General features: G+C 36.9%; 1 protein-coding gene across 5 annotated transcripts in view; it reads left to right on the top strand.

Moving 5' to 3' along the window:
- KIF1B (kinesin family member 1B) overlaps nucleotides 1–14,709 on the top strand; it is a 148,175-nt gene that overhangs the window by 42,402 nt on the left and 91,064 nt on the right. For all 5 annotated transcript variants that reach the window (XM_060013900.2, XM_060013919.2, XM_060013909.2 and 2 more), the window contains exons 6-10: nucleotides 2,670–2,848; nucleotides 3,430–3,541; nucleotides 6,885–6,962; nucleotides 7,808–7,873; nucleotides 12,784–12,859. In XM_060013900.2, coding sequence (XP_059869883.1) covers nucleotides 2,670–2,848; nucleotides 3,430–3,541; nucleotides 6,885–6,962; nucleotides 7,808–7,873; nucleotides 12,784–12,859 — 511 coding nt within the window. The remainder of the gene's footprint in view (nucleotides 1–2,669; nucleotides 2,849–3,429; nucleotides 3,542–6,884; nucleotides 6,963–7,807; nucleotides 7,874–12,783; nucleotides 12,860–14,709) is intronic.

Here is a 14,709-nt window from a genome sequence, read left to right on the forward strand (position 1 = left end):
TCTAGATTTTTAAAAATGTATATGTTGTGACTTTCTATAGGTCTTATGCAATTCTTAGTTGATCCACTTAGCTGCTTTGGGTTTTTTCTTTACCTTTAAAGTGTTGTATAAATCTCAAAGAATTCTGCCTGGTAACTATGATGTACCAAAAGGGGAATGTGCTGCTCTAAAAATATGTTTTGTTAAAATGAATTCTCTGAATAGCTTGTCTCATCCTATAACTATTCTTTTTTGAATATTAAATGTATAGCAAATGAAAATCAGTAGATCTTTATTAATCATTCTTATTAAAATATCATAAATTTTAAATAAATTCAAAGGATAGGGAGAGTGACAATGTGATTGAAGTTTTTGAGCTTATAGGTAATAAAAGAAGCTGCCATTTTCTTTCATATTATTCAGAGTTCACAGGCTTATTTGGAGTGCACAGTGTATCCCTAATCCCAATGTGAACAACAACTTTGTTGTTCTTCACATTGGTGGGACCTCTACCTCCTCTCCTGCCTCTCTCCCTTATTTACTCTGCTGCAGCCACACTGGCCTTCTTTTTTTTTTTTTTGCTGTTTCTGGAATACACCAGGAACATTCCTACCTCAGTGCCTTTTCATTTACATTTCTTTTGGCCTGAAATTTTCTTTCCTGGATGTCTTTTTTTTTCTTTTTAATATTTATTTATTTAGTTGCGCCGGGTCTTAGTTGTGACAGGCAGACTCCTTAGTTTCAGCAAGCAGGCTCCTTAACTGTGGCATGCGTGTGGGATCTTGTTCCCTGACCAGGGATTGAACCCAGGCCCCCTGCATTGGGATTTCAGAGTCTTTGCCACCAGGGAAGTCCCAGTATCTTTTTGACTAAGTTTTCACCTCCAAGTCTTTTGCTCAAATCATACCCTCTCAATGAGGCTTGCCATGACCACCTTATTTAATTTTGCAACTTGCCCTCTACCCCAGCACTCCTGACCTCTCTTGCTCTGTTCTTTTTTTTTTTTATAGTATTCATCACTTCTACCCTACTTTATAATATTTTACTTATTTTTTATGTTTGTTTTTTATTTTCAGTATCCCTTTTAGAATCATAAGCTCATTAGGGCAGGGATCCTTATTTACTGATGTATGCCAAGTGCCTATAAAGTGCCTAGAAGCTGATGGTGCTCAGGGAATTGAATTTGCCAAGTGGGGTCTATGATGGTTGGTTCAGAAGTAGTGATGTCTTTAGATGGATTTGCATATTAGAGAATAAGTAACAGAGCACATCAACCTTACTCAGGTTATTTGGGTCCTCTTAGTACCATGCCTGTGTGAAAAGGGACAGCAAGTTTTCCAAGAAAATATAGTATCTTCCTGGGATTCAGGATTGTATGTACAAGTTTTAAGTACACGAGAATGATTAAAGTTGCCATTTCAATTTCTCATGTAGGATAACCTGCTTTAAGAAAGAATATTTGTTGTCCTGTTGTTTTATTCTTGTAATAGATCAATTATCTTTTGAGGGTTTTCAGTATTTTAAAAACTGATTTTAAAATACAGTATAAATATAGTCAGAGCAGACTGAAAGAGAATGGAATGGAGATAGGTTTATTTCAGATATTCTGAAAATGTTTCTCTAGAAATTTAAACTTGAAGAATGCAGGAGTTACATTGTATGCTTGAACAACGCAGTGACACAGAAGTGTTTTATTCCTAGGGAAGCATTGTGATGAGGCTTACTGTGGTGAATTTTTCCCACTTCAGAGCCTTGGTTGCTTAGAGGTCTGATCTTGTAGATCCTTCAAAGCCAGACTCTTGAGTGAAGCTCATCTGACTGATGTTAGGAAACCACCATGTTGGTTTGTTACTTTCCCATGAGGAATAAATATTACCCTGACCAGAACACTCACATTAGCAAGACTGGTATATTATCCTCCTGTGGGCAGACCTCTATTGGAACCCTGTTGTTTTTTTTGGTGAGTATGGAATTGGAGAGGAGTTGATTAGACAAATTAAATGTTCAGTTGCTTCAGATGAAGAAATGATAGTCTAATACATCCCTTTCCATGATAGGAATGTTCTTGCTGATGGGACAAGAATTCCTGAAGTGTACTGTCTGTGGCTTCCCCTTTCCCCAGGGGACTTGGATAGGTCCTCCCAAACAATCAGGTTCCACACTAACCAACGCTTACCCCTTCTGACAGATATATGTTTGGTCACAATGTGGCCAGACTTAAAGTATGAGTCGCAGATCTCTTTTGTCTAACCTGCTCTGGAATATTGATGTTGTTCCTTGGTTTTAACACTAATAGAAATCTTGTTTCCAAGCTTTTGGAATAACCTCATTGTAATCCCCAATTATTGACAACAGCATGCATTAAAAAAACCCAAAACACTAATAACTGATAAGTTACTACTAAAAATGATATTTTTTCTGCCTAAGACAAGTAGCAGCTATTGTGTGCTGAGAGAGCCTGTTTACCCCCTTTTCTTTCCTGGGAAAGTCAGAAGGCTGGTTCTAACCTACTCAGTTGTATCTATGTTACTGGTAATAGAATAAAAGGGACTGGAATTGTTATTTCATATTGTAAAGGTTACTGATCTCTAATTGTAGAGCTTTTAATAAAAGGTGAAAAGATAAAAAGATTTTAAAATCTTTTTAACTTTTTCCAAGTCCTCTAAATCACTTTAATAATATGTTCCTAGGTGAGCTACATGGAAATTTACTGTGAAAGAGTACGAGACTTGCTGAATCCAAAAAACAAGGGTAACTTGCGTGTGCGTGAACATCCACTTCTTGGCCCATATGTGGAGGATCTGTCAAAGTTGGCAGTAACTTCCTACACAGACATTGCTGACCTCATGGATGCTGGGAACAAAGCCAGGTATGGTAGGAAATAGACTGATGACTGAGGTCTTTGGTATATTTTGAGGCCTTTTGTTCCTGGTTAAGGATTTGAGACCACATTTATAACTATGAAAGTTGCTTTCACTGTGGAGTCCTCTGATCCTTTGGCTATGCTAGAGAAGCAGGGTCCTCAACATATTTGGTATCCTTCTCATCCAAACAATGCACTGCTGAAACACGTTAGAACTTTAAGTTTTACTATTAGGTTTTCATCAAGTTGTGGTAAAATGTTGGTTATCACATGCCTATGGTAGTAATTGATTCCAGAATAACTGAGCACCTAATAAAGAATAAAAATCAAATGCCTTGGTGGTTTCTAAAGGTATAGCTGGAGTATGAAGAATGATTCTGATGGGGTGCCTTTGGAGTTGGCAGGTAACTTGATAAGTTCACAGATAAGGTATATTGAGAGCGATTTTGTGTAAGTGACAATCTTGTAATCTGAATAAGTTTAAAGCTGTCGCTTGTGATTATTATGCTTATAATTTGAAGGCTATTGTCATTTTAACATTCATCTAAGGATTCCATTGTCATGTGGTCACATTTATGTTTTTTTAGGACAGTGGCAGCTACCAACATGAATGAAACAAGTAGCCGTTCCCATGCTGTGTTTACCATTGTTTTCACCCAGAAGAAACATGATACTGAAACCAACCTCTCCACTGAGAAGGTAGGAGAACTTCAGTGTCTGGGCTTGAGTTGTGTGGAATGGGGATTTTCAGAAGTCCCTCCTGCTACCTTCTGATTTTGTGGAAGGGAAGAAAGTTCCCCTTTTACTTAATGAAGGGTATTTTATACTTTCCACTAGTCATTTTTATTCCACTCTAAACCAGTTTTGAGCATGGGTTCTTGAGTGAAATTGCAAGATATAAAATAAGGTTAAGAAAAAACAATCCAAGACTTTTGAGTCTCAAAAACTGCTCTATGCAATAGAGTTAAGCAGTTCTGTGGGGAAGAAGATCCTTCCTTTTCTTCTTGACTAGAATCTCTTAATTACCTTGTTAACTTCTCTGGTATGTGTATTTTAGTTTTTTGAGCTCTGATAATGTTACTGTGGAATTAAACTGTTTAAGCAAACAGTTAAGCAGACAATATGTATTTTATTCTTGGGAAAAAAATAACTGCACAGCATTTCTGATGTTCGTCAAATACCTGTGCTTGTTAGTTTCTCATTTTCTACAGTGGTTGGTTAAATTTGGTAGACTTCGGGATTAAACTGCTTGCTTTAGATCTTAGCTCTGCCATTTTTCTGCAGTGTTATGTTGGGCAAGTTAGTCTTTGTGCCTCAGTTTCTCTAACCTCATAGGATTGGTGAAGAGGAGTAAATATTAATATAGGGTAAGTGCATCTACTAGTGCCTGGCACAGAGTAGCCACTCAATAAATGTTAATTTTATTGTTATTACTATTAATAATAGACTTACGTTGATTTCTACTCTGCCTACATTCCCAAGTAGCACGCAGCTGGATTTTTAAATCTGAAGTTAGATTTATTGTCCTGGCTGTTATAAAAGATCTTGCCTTATAAACTGAGTACTTTGTGATGCTGATATCACTAAAAACTAAAATCAGCTTTTAGTTGGTGACTTGTTTGTTCATTTTAGCTGAAGATTATTTTTCAAAATACACTCTTCATATAGGTGATCAAATAACTTGACACTGCCTAGCCAGAGATTCTATATTAATGTCATTTAGTAGTCAGTATTTGTCTGAATGGCACCAAGGAACATGCTATGTGGAAGAATTTTTTCTTTTCTTCCCTGATGTTAAATCTACAAAAATAATGACATTAACCCATAACCATAGCTTCCTTGATAATCTGATTTGGATACTTTTCTGTAAACTTTCCTGAAGCTTTAAAAATTTTTTTTAAACAACTTTATTGAGGTGTTATTGAAGTGCAACAAACAACACATATTTAGAGTATAAAATTGGATCAGATATATATACAGTAGTCCCACCCTTTATCTGCCGGAGATAACATTCCAAGACCTGCAGTGAATGCCTGAAACTGCAGATAGTATCAAAACCTTATATATACTGTTGTTTTCCCATACATTTATATTTAGGATAAAGTTTAATTTATAAATTAGGCACAGTAAGAGATTAATGACAATAATAAAGTAGAACAATTACAATAATATACTGTGATATTGATATGTGAATGTAGTCTCTCTCACTCTCAGAATATCTTATTGTAAAAATTTAGTGCCTTTTCCATCTTAACTAAGCAGTTATCACACACTGTGGCCATAACTTTTGCAGCCTGAAGTGCAACAGCAAAACTAGCATGAATTTCTTTTTCCCTCTTCACAATTTCATGAATAGAAGATTCATTGTTACCGTAGATACGAGCAACCTCAGCATACACTTAAAGGAAGCACTTTACGGCTTCTCTTTGGCATATCCGAATTACCAGCATTACTACTCTTGCACTTTGGGGCCATTATTAAGTAAAATAAGGGTCACTTGAACACCAGCACTGTGATACAACAATTGGTCTGGTAACTGAGCCAGCTACTAAGTGACTAAGGACTGGGATATGCTGGACAAAGGGATGATCACATCTCAGGCATGGACTGGGATAGAGCGAGATTTTATCATGCTGCTTAGAATGACACACAATTTAAAACCTGTGAATTGTTCATTTCTGGAATTTTCCATTTAATATTTTCTGACTGCCGTTGACCATAGGTAACTGAAACTGTGGAAAGTGAAACGGTGGATAAGGGGGGACTACCTGTACACCTGTAAAACCAGTACCACAATTCAGATAATGAAAATTTCTATTACTCCCAAAAGTTGCCTTATGCCCCTTCGTAATCTCTTCCACTCTCATCTTCAGGCAATCCCTGATTTGATTTCTGTCACTATAGATTAGTTAACACGCTCCAGAATTTTGTATAAATAGAATCATATAGTACGTACTATTTTCTGCCAGCTTCTTTCAGCTTAGCATAATGATCTAGAGATTCATCTGTATTGTTGTGTGTATCCATAGTTCACTCATTTTCATTGCTGATCAGTATTCCATTGTATAGATAGATCACAGTTTGCGCATTACCTCATCTATTGATGGTCATTTAAATGAACAGTTTTTGGTCATTACAGATGAAGATGCCATGAACATTTGTATACAGGTCTTTGTGTGCATACTTGTTTTTTGTTTCTCTTGGTAAATGCCTAGGAGTAGGGGACTTCCCTGGTGGTCCAGTGGTTAAGAATCCACGCTTCTACTGCAGGGGGTGCGGGTTCAATCCCTGGTCGGCGAACTAAGATCCTGTATGCCACACGGTGTGGCCAAAAAAAAAAGAATTAAAAAAAAAAAAGATAAAAAACAACAACAAAAGATACCTAGGAGTAGGATGGTTGAGTCTTACGGTAGGTGTACATTTAGTTTCTTAAGAATCTGCCAAACTGCTTTCAAAAGTGATTGTAAAATTGTACATTCCCATCAGCAGTGTGTGAGAGTTCCAGTTGTTAGAAGCTTCATTTTTAATATGCCATTTAATGGGTTAATGAGTTTTTTACATTTTTATGACATATCATTTTAAAATGTGTTTATCCTAAAATTACTTCTTTTAAACCAAGATAATTGACATGAAATTTTTTTGCATGCTCCTTATTTTTTTTATTTTTTATTTTTTTGCGGTACGCAGGCCTCTCACTGTTGTGGCCTCTCCCGTTGCGGAGCACGGGCTCCGGACGCGCAGGCTCAGCGGCCATGGCTCACGGGCCCAGCCACTCCGCGGCATGTGGGACCCTCCCGGACCGGGGCACGAACCCGTGTCCCCTGCATCGGCAGGCAGACTCTCAATCACTGTGCCACCAGGGAAGCCCCTGCATGCTCTTTAAATTGACTACAGTATGTTTGTCTTCTTATGCCACGTATGAGGTCTAATTAATATTTTTAGTGTTCTCTATGACTTAATCTTTTAATTTCTTGCCTCTAAATGTTTTCTACTTCTACCTTGCTTATTTTTTAATTGCCCCAGTGTTATTGTTCTTTACCAGGTCAGTAAAATCAGCTTGGTGGATCTAGCGGGAAGTGAACGAGCTGATTCAACTGGTGCCAAAGGGACTCGATTAAAGGTATTTATCTTACCAAATAGCCTAGTCAATAAATGTTCTTTGGGAATTCCCTGGTGGTCCAGTGGTTAGGACTCCTCGCTTTCACTGCTGAGGGCACGGGTTCAATTCCTGGTCGGGGAATTAAGGTCCCGTAAGCTGTGCAGCGCGGCCAAAAAAAAAAGATTCTATAACACAGGTCAGCAAACTATGGCCAGTAGGCCAAATCCAGCCCACTGCCTGTTTTTGTAAATAAAATTTGATTGGGACACAGCTACATCTATTTGTGTATTGTCTGTGGCTGCTTTCGTGCTATAGTGATAGGGTTGAGAAGTTGCAGCAGAGACCACATGGCCCACAAAACATTTTACAGAAAAAATTTTCTGTCTTCTGATCTGTAACTTCAATGCAAAGATGTTACATGATAATAGTTAAGGTGGACTTCATGGTCAAGGTGAAAATTGAATTGTATCTTGAGGAACAGTCAGAATTTGGTTAGATGGAAGTAAGGGACAGTAATGGGAAAAGAATACACAAGATCTAGATGTGAGAACAAGCATGGAGTTTTCTAGAGATATATTTTCTAGAGATAAACTCATGTCATTGAGTTGTCGGAAGAAGGCTACATCTGTAAGTTTTTGGAGCATGGACATCTTGATGATACTTCAGGTCTATGAGTTAGGCATGTGGTCCTGGCATGTCAACAAGTGGAGAGGAGTAAAGATTGAGGGTTAAAGGAGGTTTTTAGAACTTGTGGTCATAAATAAACAAATAATGCTAGCATATGGTTAATTGTATTTTATGTGTTATATATGATGTGGCAATAGTAGAAGTTATCATAATTCTTTTATGTTTGGTGTTGATTTCAGGAAGGAGCAAATATTAATAAGTCTCTTACAACTCTGGGTAAAGTCATTTCAGCCTTGGCAGAGGTGGTAAGTGTTATACTTCATTGCATGAGAAAATTTGTTCAACACATGTACTTGACGATATTTTATGGTGGCTTATGAAGGATGTTCTCTTGGTCCTTTTATATAATCTTGCCTTTCTCCTTTTAAAGCTTTTCAGATAAGATACTGGGTATAACACACTTTGACTTTGTACTGAAAATAAAAGTGATTAAGGAGAATGAAAGTAAATGTAGATCTGTAAAGGCTAGAATTAAAACTAGGTCTTTGCAAAGACCTAAGGTTTGACTATTTGAGCCTTATTTTATATCTCTCATAAAAACCAAGTATAGCATTTATTACATATTCTTTTCTATATGATCTTTTCTAGATAGGATACTGTACATTTTAGAATATTTTGAGCAATTGGCCTTGGTGAATGCTGTTGATTTGTGGGCCAATAATATACTTTTTAAAATAGTGTTATTTTTGCTTATTCCTTAGCTATGGAACACTAAAGCTGAAACAATTTTTGTATAAGGGGCTTCATTATTTAGGTTAGAAGCTAAGGAACTACTAGGTACTGTATGCTTTAATTTAGTTTAGTACCTCATTTGAATCCCTAAAAAGAATTAAGTGTTTTCTTGCTTGTCTCTGAGGAGTCATATTCAATTTGTGACTTAAAATTTAAACAAAATATTTTCTATTTGGAGGCTTATCCTGTGTTTTCATTCTCTTTTAAATGCTTTCATCTGTAGGATAATTGCACCAGCAAGGTATGGTGGGGCTTGGTAGAAACGAACTAGCTGTATAATCAGTTGTGATGATTTTAAATCCTCAGCAGGATATATGGAGGCCTAAGTAGGAATGGGACCTTCAAAAAACTTTTTGTTATTTATTTTCTAGCTCTGGAATTTAGAATTACTGTTTAGGGTGACCATGAATCATGAGACTACACACCAAAATTAATTTAGGGAACATGATGTGCTTTGGAGAATGAATAAGGGAACAAGAGAGAAATTTGAGGATGCTTCTATATTGTGTTATCTTATGGTGCTTCTCCTAGCGATCTATAAGATTGTCACTTGAAGAAGTCGCCTATAAACCTCTTAAAGAGCAATCAAAGAAATTTCTTATGGGTACCATTCTAAAACATAGCTGGGGGGCTTCCCTGGCGGCGCAGTGGTTGAGAGTCCGCCTGCCGATGCAGGGGACACGGGTTCATGCCCCAGTCCGGGAAGATCCCACATGCCACGGAGCGGCTAGGCCCGTGAGCCATGGCTGCTGAGCCTGCACATCCGGAGCCTGTGTTCCGCAATGGGAGAGGCCACAACAGTGAGAGACCCATGTACCGCAAAAAAAAAAACAAACAAAAAAAAAACCAGCTGGCTTCTTGAAATTATTGGTATATATTTTTTAAACCTCTTTGTATTATCTTGTTTCCTACTGTGGAAAGTCATGGATTATTTAATCATTAAAAAAATTTTTTCTACGTTTGATTATACGTAAAGTGAAGGCTCTAGAATCAAGTTAAATTTCTAACTGTATCTACAAAACACATTATTTGCATCCTTATTAATCCAGATACAATAGATTTTTCTTTTCCTTAAATTCTACACAGATATTCTAAAATTTATTACTACTCTTTAGCATAAATAATAGAGCACTTTAACAGTTTGTTCTGAATCACAAGAGTAACATCAGGGATAGAGGCGGTGTCTGCATTGAAATATTTTTAAATGTATAGATTTGTGTATTCTCTACTTCTACAAAAATATTAATAAAACATAATGCTCTTTTTCTGTTTTTTCTTTTTAGTTTTATTTTTTTTTTTTGGCTGCATTGGGTCTTCATTGCTTCACGCGGGCTTTCTCTAGCTGCGGCGAGCGGGGGCTACTCTTCATTGCAGTGCGTGGGCTTCTCATTGCAGTGGCTTCTCTTGTTGCAGAGCACGGGCTCTAGGCGCATGGGCTTAAGTAGTTGTGACTCGTGGGCTCTAGAGTGCAGGCTCAGTAGTTGTGGTGCACGGGCTTAGGTGCTCCGCGGCATGTGGGATCCTCCCTGGCCAGGGCTCGAACCCGTGTCCCCTGCATTGGCAGGCGGATTCGTAACCTCTGTGCCACCAGAAGCCCCTGTTTTCTGTTTTTTATTTTTGTAAAGCTGCCTTAGATTAAGACATCTCTCTCTTATTTGATATTATACATGTGTGGATATTCTTCACATATCTAATCTGGGTTCCAGAACAGTGAAGACTTAAAATTTAGTGATTATTCTAACTTGTCCATTTGCTTATCTGTTCACACCCATATCAACCAGAAGAAGAGTCCTAGTTTTCTATGTATTTCCCACACTGCTCTATGCCACAAAATTTTGCAAATGATTTTTTTTTTTTTGCGGTACGCGGGCCTCTCACTGTTGTGGCCTCTCCCGTTGTGGAACACAGGCTCCGGACGCGCAGGCTCAGAGGCCATGGCTCACGGGCCTAGCCGCTCCGCGGCATGTGGGATCTTCCCGGACCTGGGCACGAACCTGCATCCCCTGCATCGGCAGGCGGACTCTCAACCACTGCGCCACCAGGGAAGCCCGCAAATGATTTTTTTATAATCAGTTTTATAAAGCCCAGTTTAGTACTTTGTATCTGTGTCATAAACTGTAATAGATCAGAAATAAATTTTAGTTTTTATGTAACAGGCATGAATTTTGGTGAATTAAGATGTATTATTATTTCCGCTGAGGGGAGAAACAGGATTATTACCATCCATACTTAGTAGTAGTTCTTTTTAGAGAGGTTAATGATCTAAGTAAAGCTTTTTATGTAAATACTGAAAAAACTTATTTTGAAAACATTATGGATGTGAGAACAGGAGATTAATTTGTATGAGAGCAAATAGAGAAGAAATGGCTAAAATTCTGTGGTATTTTCAAGTGGAAAAGATTGAAGTTCTATTTATGCTTCTTCATTTAACTACTTCTTAATTTAGTCTAATTGACAGAAGTGAAAATAGAACATTTTAGAATCTGACACTGCTTATTTTTACAGTACTGTTGGCAGTCACTGTAACTGGCATACTTTAAATCTTGCAGCATTTTCAGTACTAAGCACAGGCAAAGTGGAGCGTTAGGTGCAGTGGGGAACGGAAAGGATAAACTGAGGTTTCAGGCCCCAAGAATTTTATAGTGGAATGAAAGTCACACTCGGCTGTGAATGACTGAGATGGTTAATTCTCGCTAAAGGTCTGTGTAATTTAGAAATAGCACCTGCTGTGGAAAATGACTTTGTAATTGGTGGAACGTATGTCTGTGGGTGGAGTGGGATGAGATGTAGGGGACATATATGATGAGATGGAATTCAAGTGCCAACTTGCCTACTTCCTTTCCTCCTCAACAAACCAGAGTCAGCTACTTAGTACTATTTTTCTGAGTACCCATGCTTTAGCACGAAGTAGATCATCCTTAGTTTAATGTAACCTCAGATTATACCAGGAATGGATTATAAAACTGCCTATTACTGGGGAAATGTTGATCAGTGAACTCTGGCTTTCCCCTTAGTAGCTTCTTTGTTTTTTTAACGTCTTTACTGGAGTATAATTGCTTTACAGAATTGTGTTAGTTTCTGCTGTATAACAAAGTGAATCAGCTGTATGTATACATATATCCCCATATCCCCTCCCTCTTGCGTCTCCCTCCTACCCTCCCTTTCCCATCCCGCTAGGTCCCCTTAGTAGCTTCTTAAACTGTCAGGACATAGTAGTCAGCCAGCAGATATTGGAGTAGCTATTATACACAAAGCATTTGCATTGTTTTTTACTTTCAGAGGATGTAATTTCCTCCATTTCAGCACTGGCTTCGCGTTGGTGCTTTTTGCTTTATCCTGTGATAATGAGAAGGGACATGGAGAGAGCAGTACAAGTAAACTATTTTTTTTAAAAAATTTTTATTGGAGTATAGTTGATTTACAGTGTTATATTAGTTTCAGGTGTACAGCGAACAAGTAAACTCTTGATAAATATAGAAACTTTATCTTGCAGTCTTTTTAAATCTCCAGATTAGCAAATGACATCACTTTCTTAGACCTTTTCACTTTGAGTACGAATTCTAATGGTTGGATTTATTTTGAACATAATTTCCTTTTAAAGAAACCAAATGTGTGTTAATATACAAGAGTTACTAGATATGCAATATCCCACTTGCTGATTTGGTGGTTGGCCAAGTAAATTCATTAACTAAATGAGTTGTTCCTACACATCCAACCTGGAACACACAGGATTCATTCTTGACCCTCTGCAAAAGTAAAAATTATTATTTGAGGATTGGGTATTAGATGATATTAAGGAATTACTGTTAATTTTGCTAAGTGTGAGAATGGTCTTATAGTTACTTTTTCTTTTTTATAAAGTCCTTCTCTGTTAGAGATATGTACCTGAAGCATATTAGGTAGAATGTTGGATTTGCTTTAGAGCCCTACACGAGACAGGGTAGATAATAGTATTGTACTGGTGTTAAATTTCCTGAATTTGGTCCTTGAACTGTGACTGTGTAAGAGAATGTCCTTATCTGCTGAAGTGTTTAGGGATAAAAGGGCATGGGGTCTGCAGTTTCCTCCAAAACGATTCAGGAAGAAAAAATGTAGAAAAGTGTTTGAGTGATAATTGAAAAGTGATTGGCAAAAAATTGATAATGGTTGGAGCTGCATGATGGATATGTGGTAGCTCATTATGCTACTCTCCAAACTGCTGTGTATGTTGTAAATTTTTAAAAATAAAATATAAAAAAATTATTTATTGGATGAGCTTTGGGTATTGTGAAGAACTGAAGCTGTGAGTGTTAAATTTCAACAGTGATGACATCCTACTGTAATTTAATTTACTTGGGAATTTTAGACTGGTTTGCCTTTTGTGTGAATTATTCCTCTCTAACAACGCTAAGAGAAGCTAAGGCCATTTCTTTCTGTTTAATAGAGTAAGAAGAAGAAGAAAACTGATTTTATTCCGTACAGAGATTCTGTACTTACTTGGCTCCTTCGAGAAAATCTAGGTATGTTGATCCACCAGTGTGTGGATCTTTTTAAAGCTGTTTACTGATTATGTTTTGTGGTTAATTGTCGTGTATGTCTGTTTTTTGAGAAGAAAAATCTCTATTACTAACTTAAGTGCTCTTTCCTTTTTTCGTTTTTCTCTTGATTCAAGCTGGTTGGATTTGCTCACCTTAATTTAATTTAATTTAATTTTTTGGTTTTTTTTTTCCTACTGGTTTTATTGAGATATAATTGACATACAGCACTGTATAAGTTTAAGGCATACAGCATAATGATTTGACTTACATACATCATGGAATGATTATCACAGTAAGTTTAGTGAACATCCATCATCTCATATAGATTAAACAAATTAAAGAGATAGAAAAAAATTTTTCTTGTGATGAGAACTCTTAGGATTTACTCTCTTAACTTTCATTTATAACATAGTGCAGTGTTAATTATATTTATCATGTTGTACATTACATTCCTAGTACTTATTTATCTTATAACTGGAAGTTTGTACTACCTTTGGACCACCTTCATCTAATTTCCCCTCTGCCCTACCCCCTGCCTCTGGTAACCACAAATCTGATCTCTTTTTCTGTGAGTTTGTTTGTTTATTTGTTTTTGAAGTATAGTTGACCTACAGCACTATGTTAGTTCCTATTACACAATGTGATTTGGTATTTCTATACATTTCAAACTGATCATCACACAAGTCTAGTTATGATATGTTATCATACAGAGATATTATTGTAGTTATTGACTGTATTTCCCACACTGTACATAGCAATCTGTATATATGGATTATTGTAAATTACTGATCTCTTCATGCATTTTAACAACTCAGCCTTTTTACCGCACCCTCCCCCACACCCTCCCCCACCAGCCTCACGTTTAATGTTTTGGCATCATATTTTACATCACTTAGTTTGTGTATCCCTTAATTACTTATTGAGGATATAGATGATTTTACTGCTTTTATCTGTTAACCTTCCTACTTGCTTTATACATGGCTTTACTACCTTTACTGTATATTTGGCTTTACCAATGAGATTTTTCCTTTTGTAGTTTTCATGTTTTTTAGTTGTGGCCTTTTCTTTTTTACTTAGAGAAGTCCCTTTAACATTTCTTGTAAAACTGGTTTGGTGGTGCTGAACTCCTTTAGCTTTTGCTTATCTGTAAAACTTTTGATACCTCCGTCAAATCTGAATGAAAGCCTTGCCAGGTAGAGTATTATTGGTTACAGGTTTTTCCTTTTCATCATTTAAAATATATCATGCCACTCTATTCTGGAGAGTTTCTGCTGAAAAGTCAGCTGATAGCCTTATGGGAATTCCCTTGTAGTAACTTGTTGCTTTTCCCTTGCTGCTTTTAACATTCTCTCTTTATCTTTAATTTTTGCCATTTTAATTATAATGTGTCTTGGAGTGGTCCTCTCTGAGTTAATCCTGTTTGAGACTCTCTGTGCTTCCTGGACCTGGGTGTCTTTTTCCTTTCCCAGGTTAGGGAAGTTTTCATCTATTAATATCTTCAAATATGTTCTCTCCCTCTTTTCCTCGTGCAGCCCCTGTCGTGTCATGTTAGTATACTTGATGTTGTACCAGAGGTCTCTTAAAGTGTCCTCATTTCTTTTTATTCGTTTTTCTGTTCAGCTTTAGTAATTTCCACTATTCCATCTTCCAGCTCACCGATCCATTCCTCTGTATCATCTTATCTGTTGATTCCTTCTAGTGTATTTGTCATTTCAGTTATCTTATTCTTCATCTTTTTCTGGTTCTTCTTTATATTTTCTAACTCTTGTTAAAAACTTCTGACTTCTCACTCTGTTGATTCAGTCTTCTCCCGAGTTCTTTGAACATCTTTA

This window comes from Delphinus delphis, chromosome 1, assembly GCF_949987515.2.
Source record: "Delphinus delphis chromosome 1, mDelDel1.2, whole genome shotgun sequence".
Taxonomy (NCBI): Eukaryota; Metazoa; Chordata; class Mammalia; order Artiodactyla; family Delphinidae; genus Delphinus; species Delphinus delphis.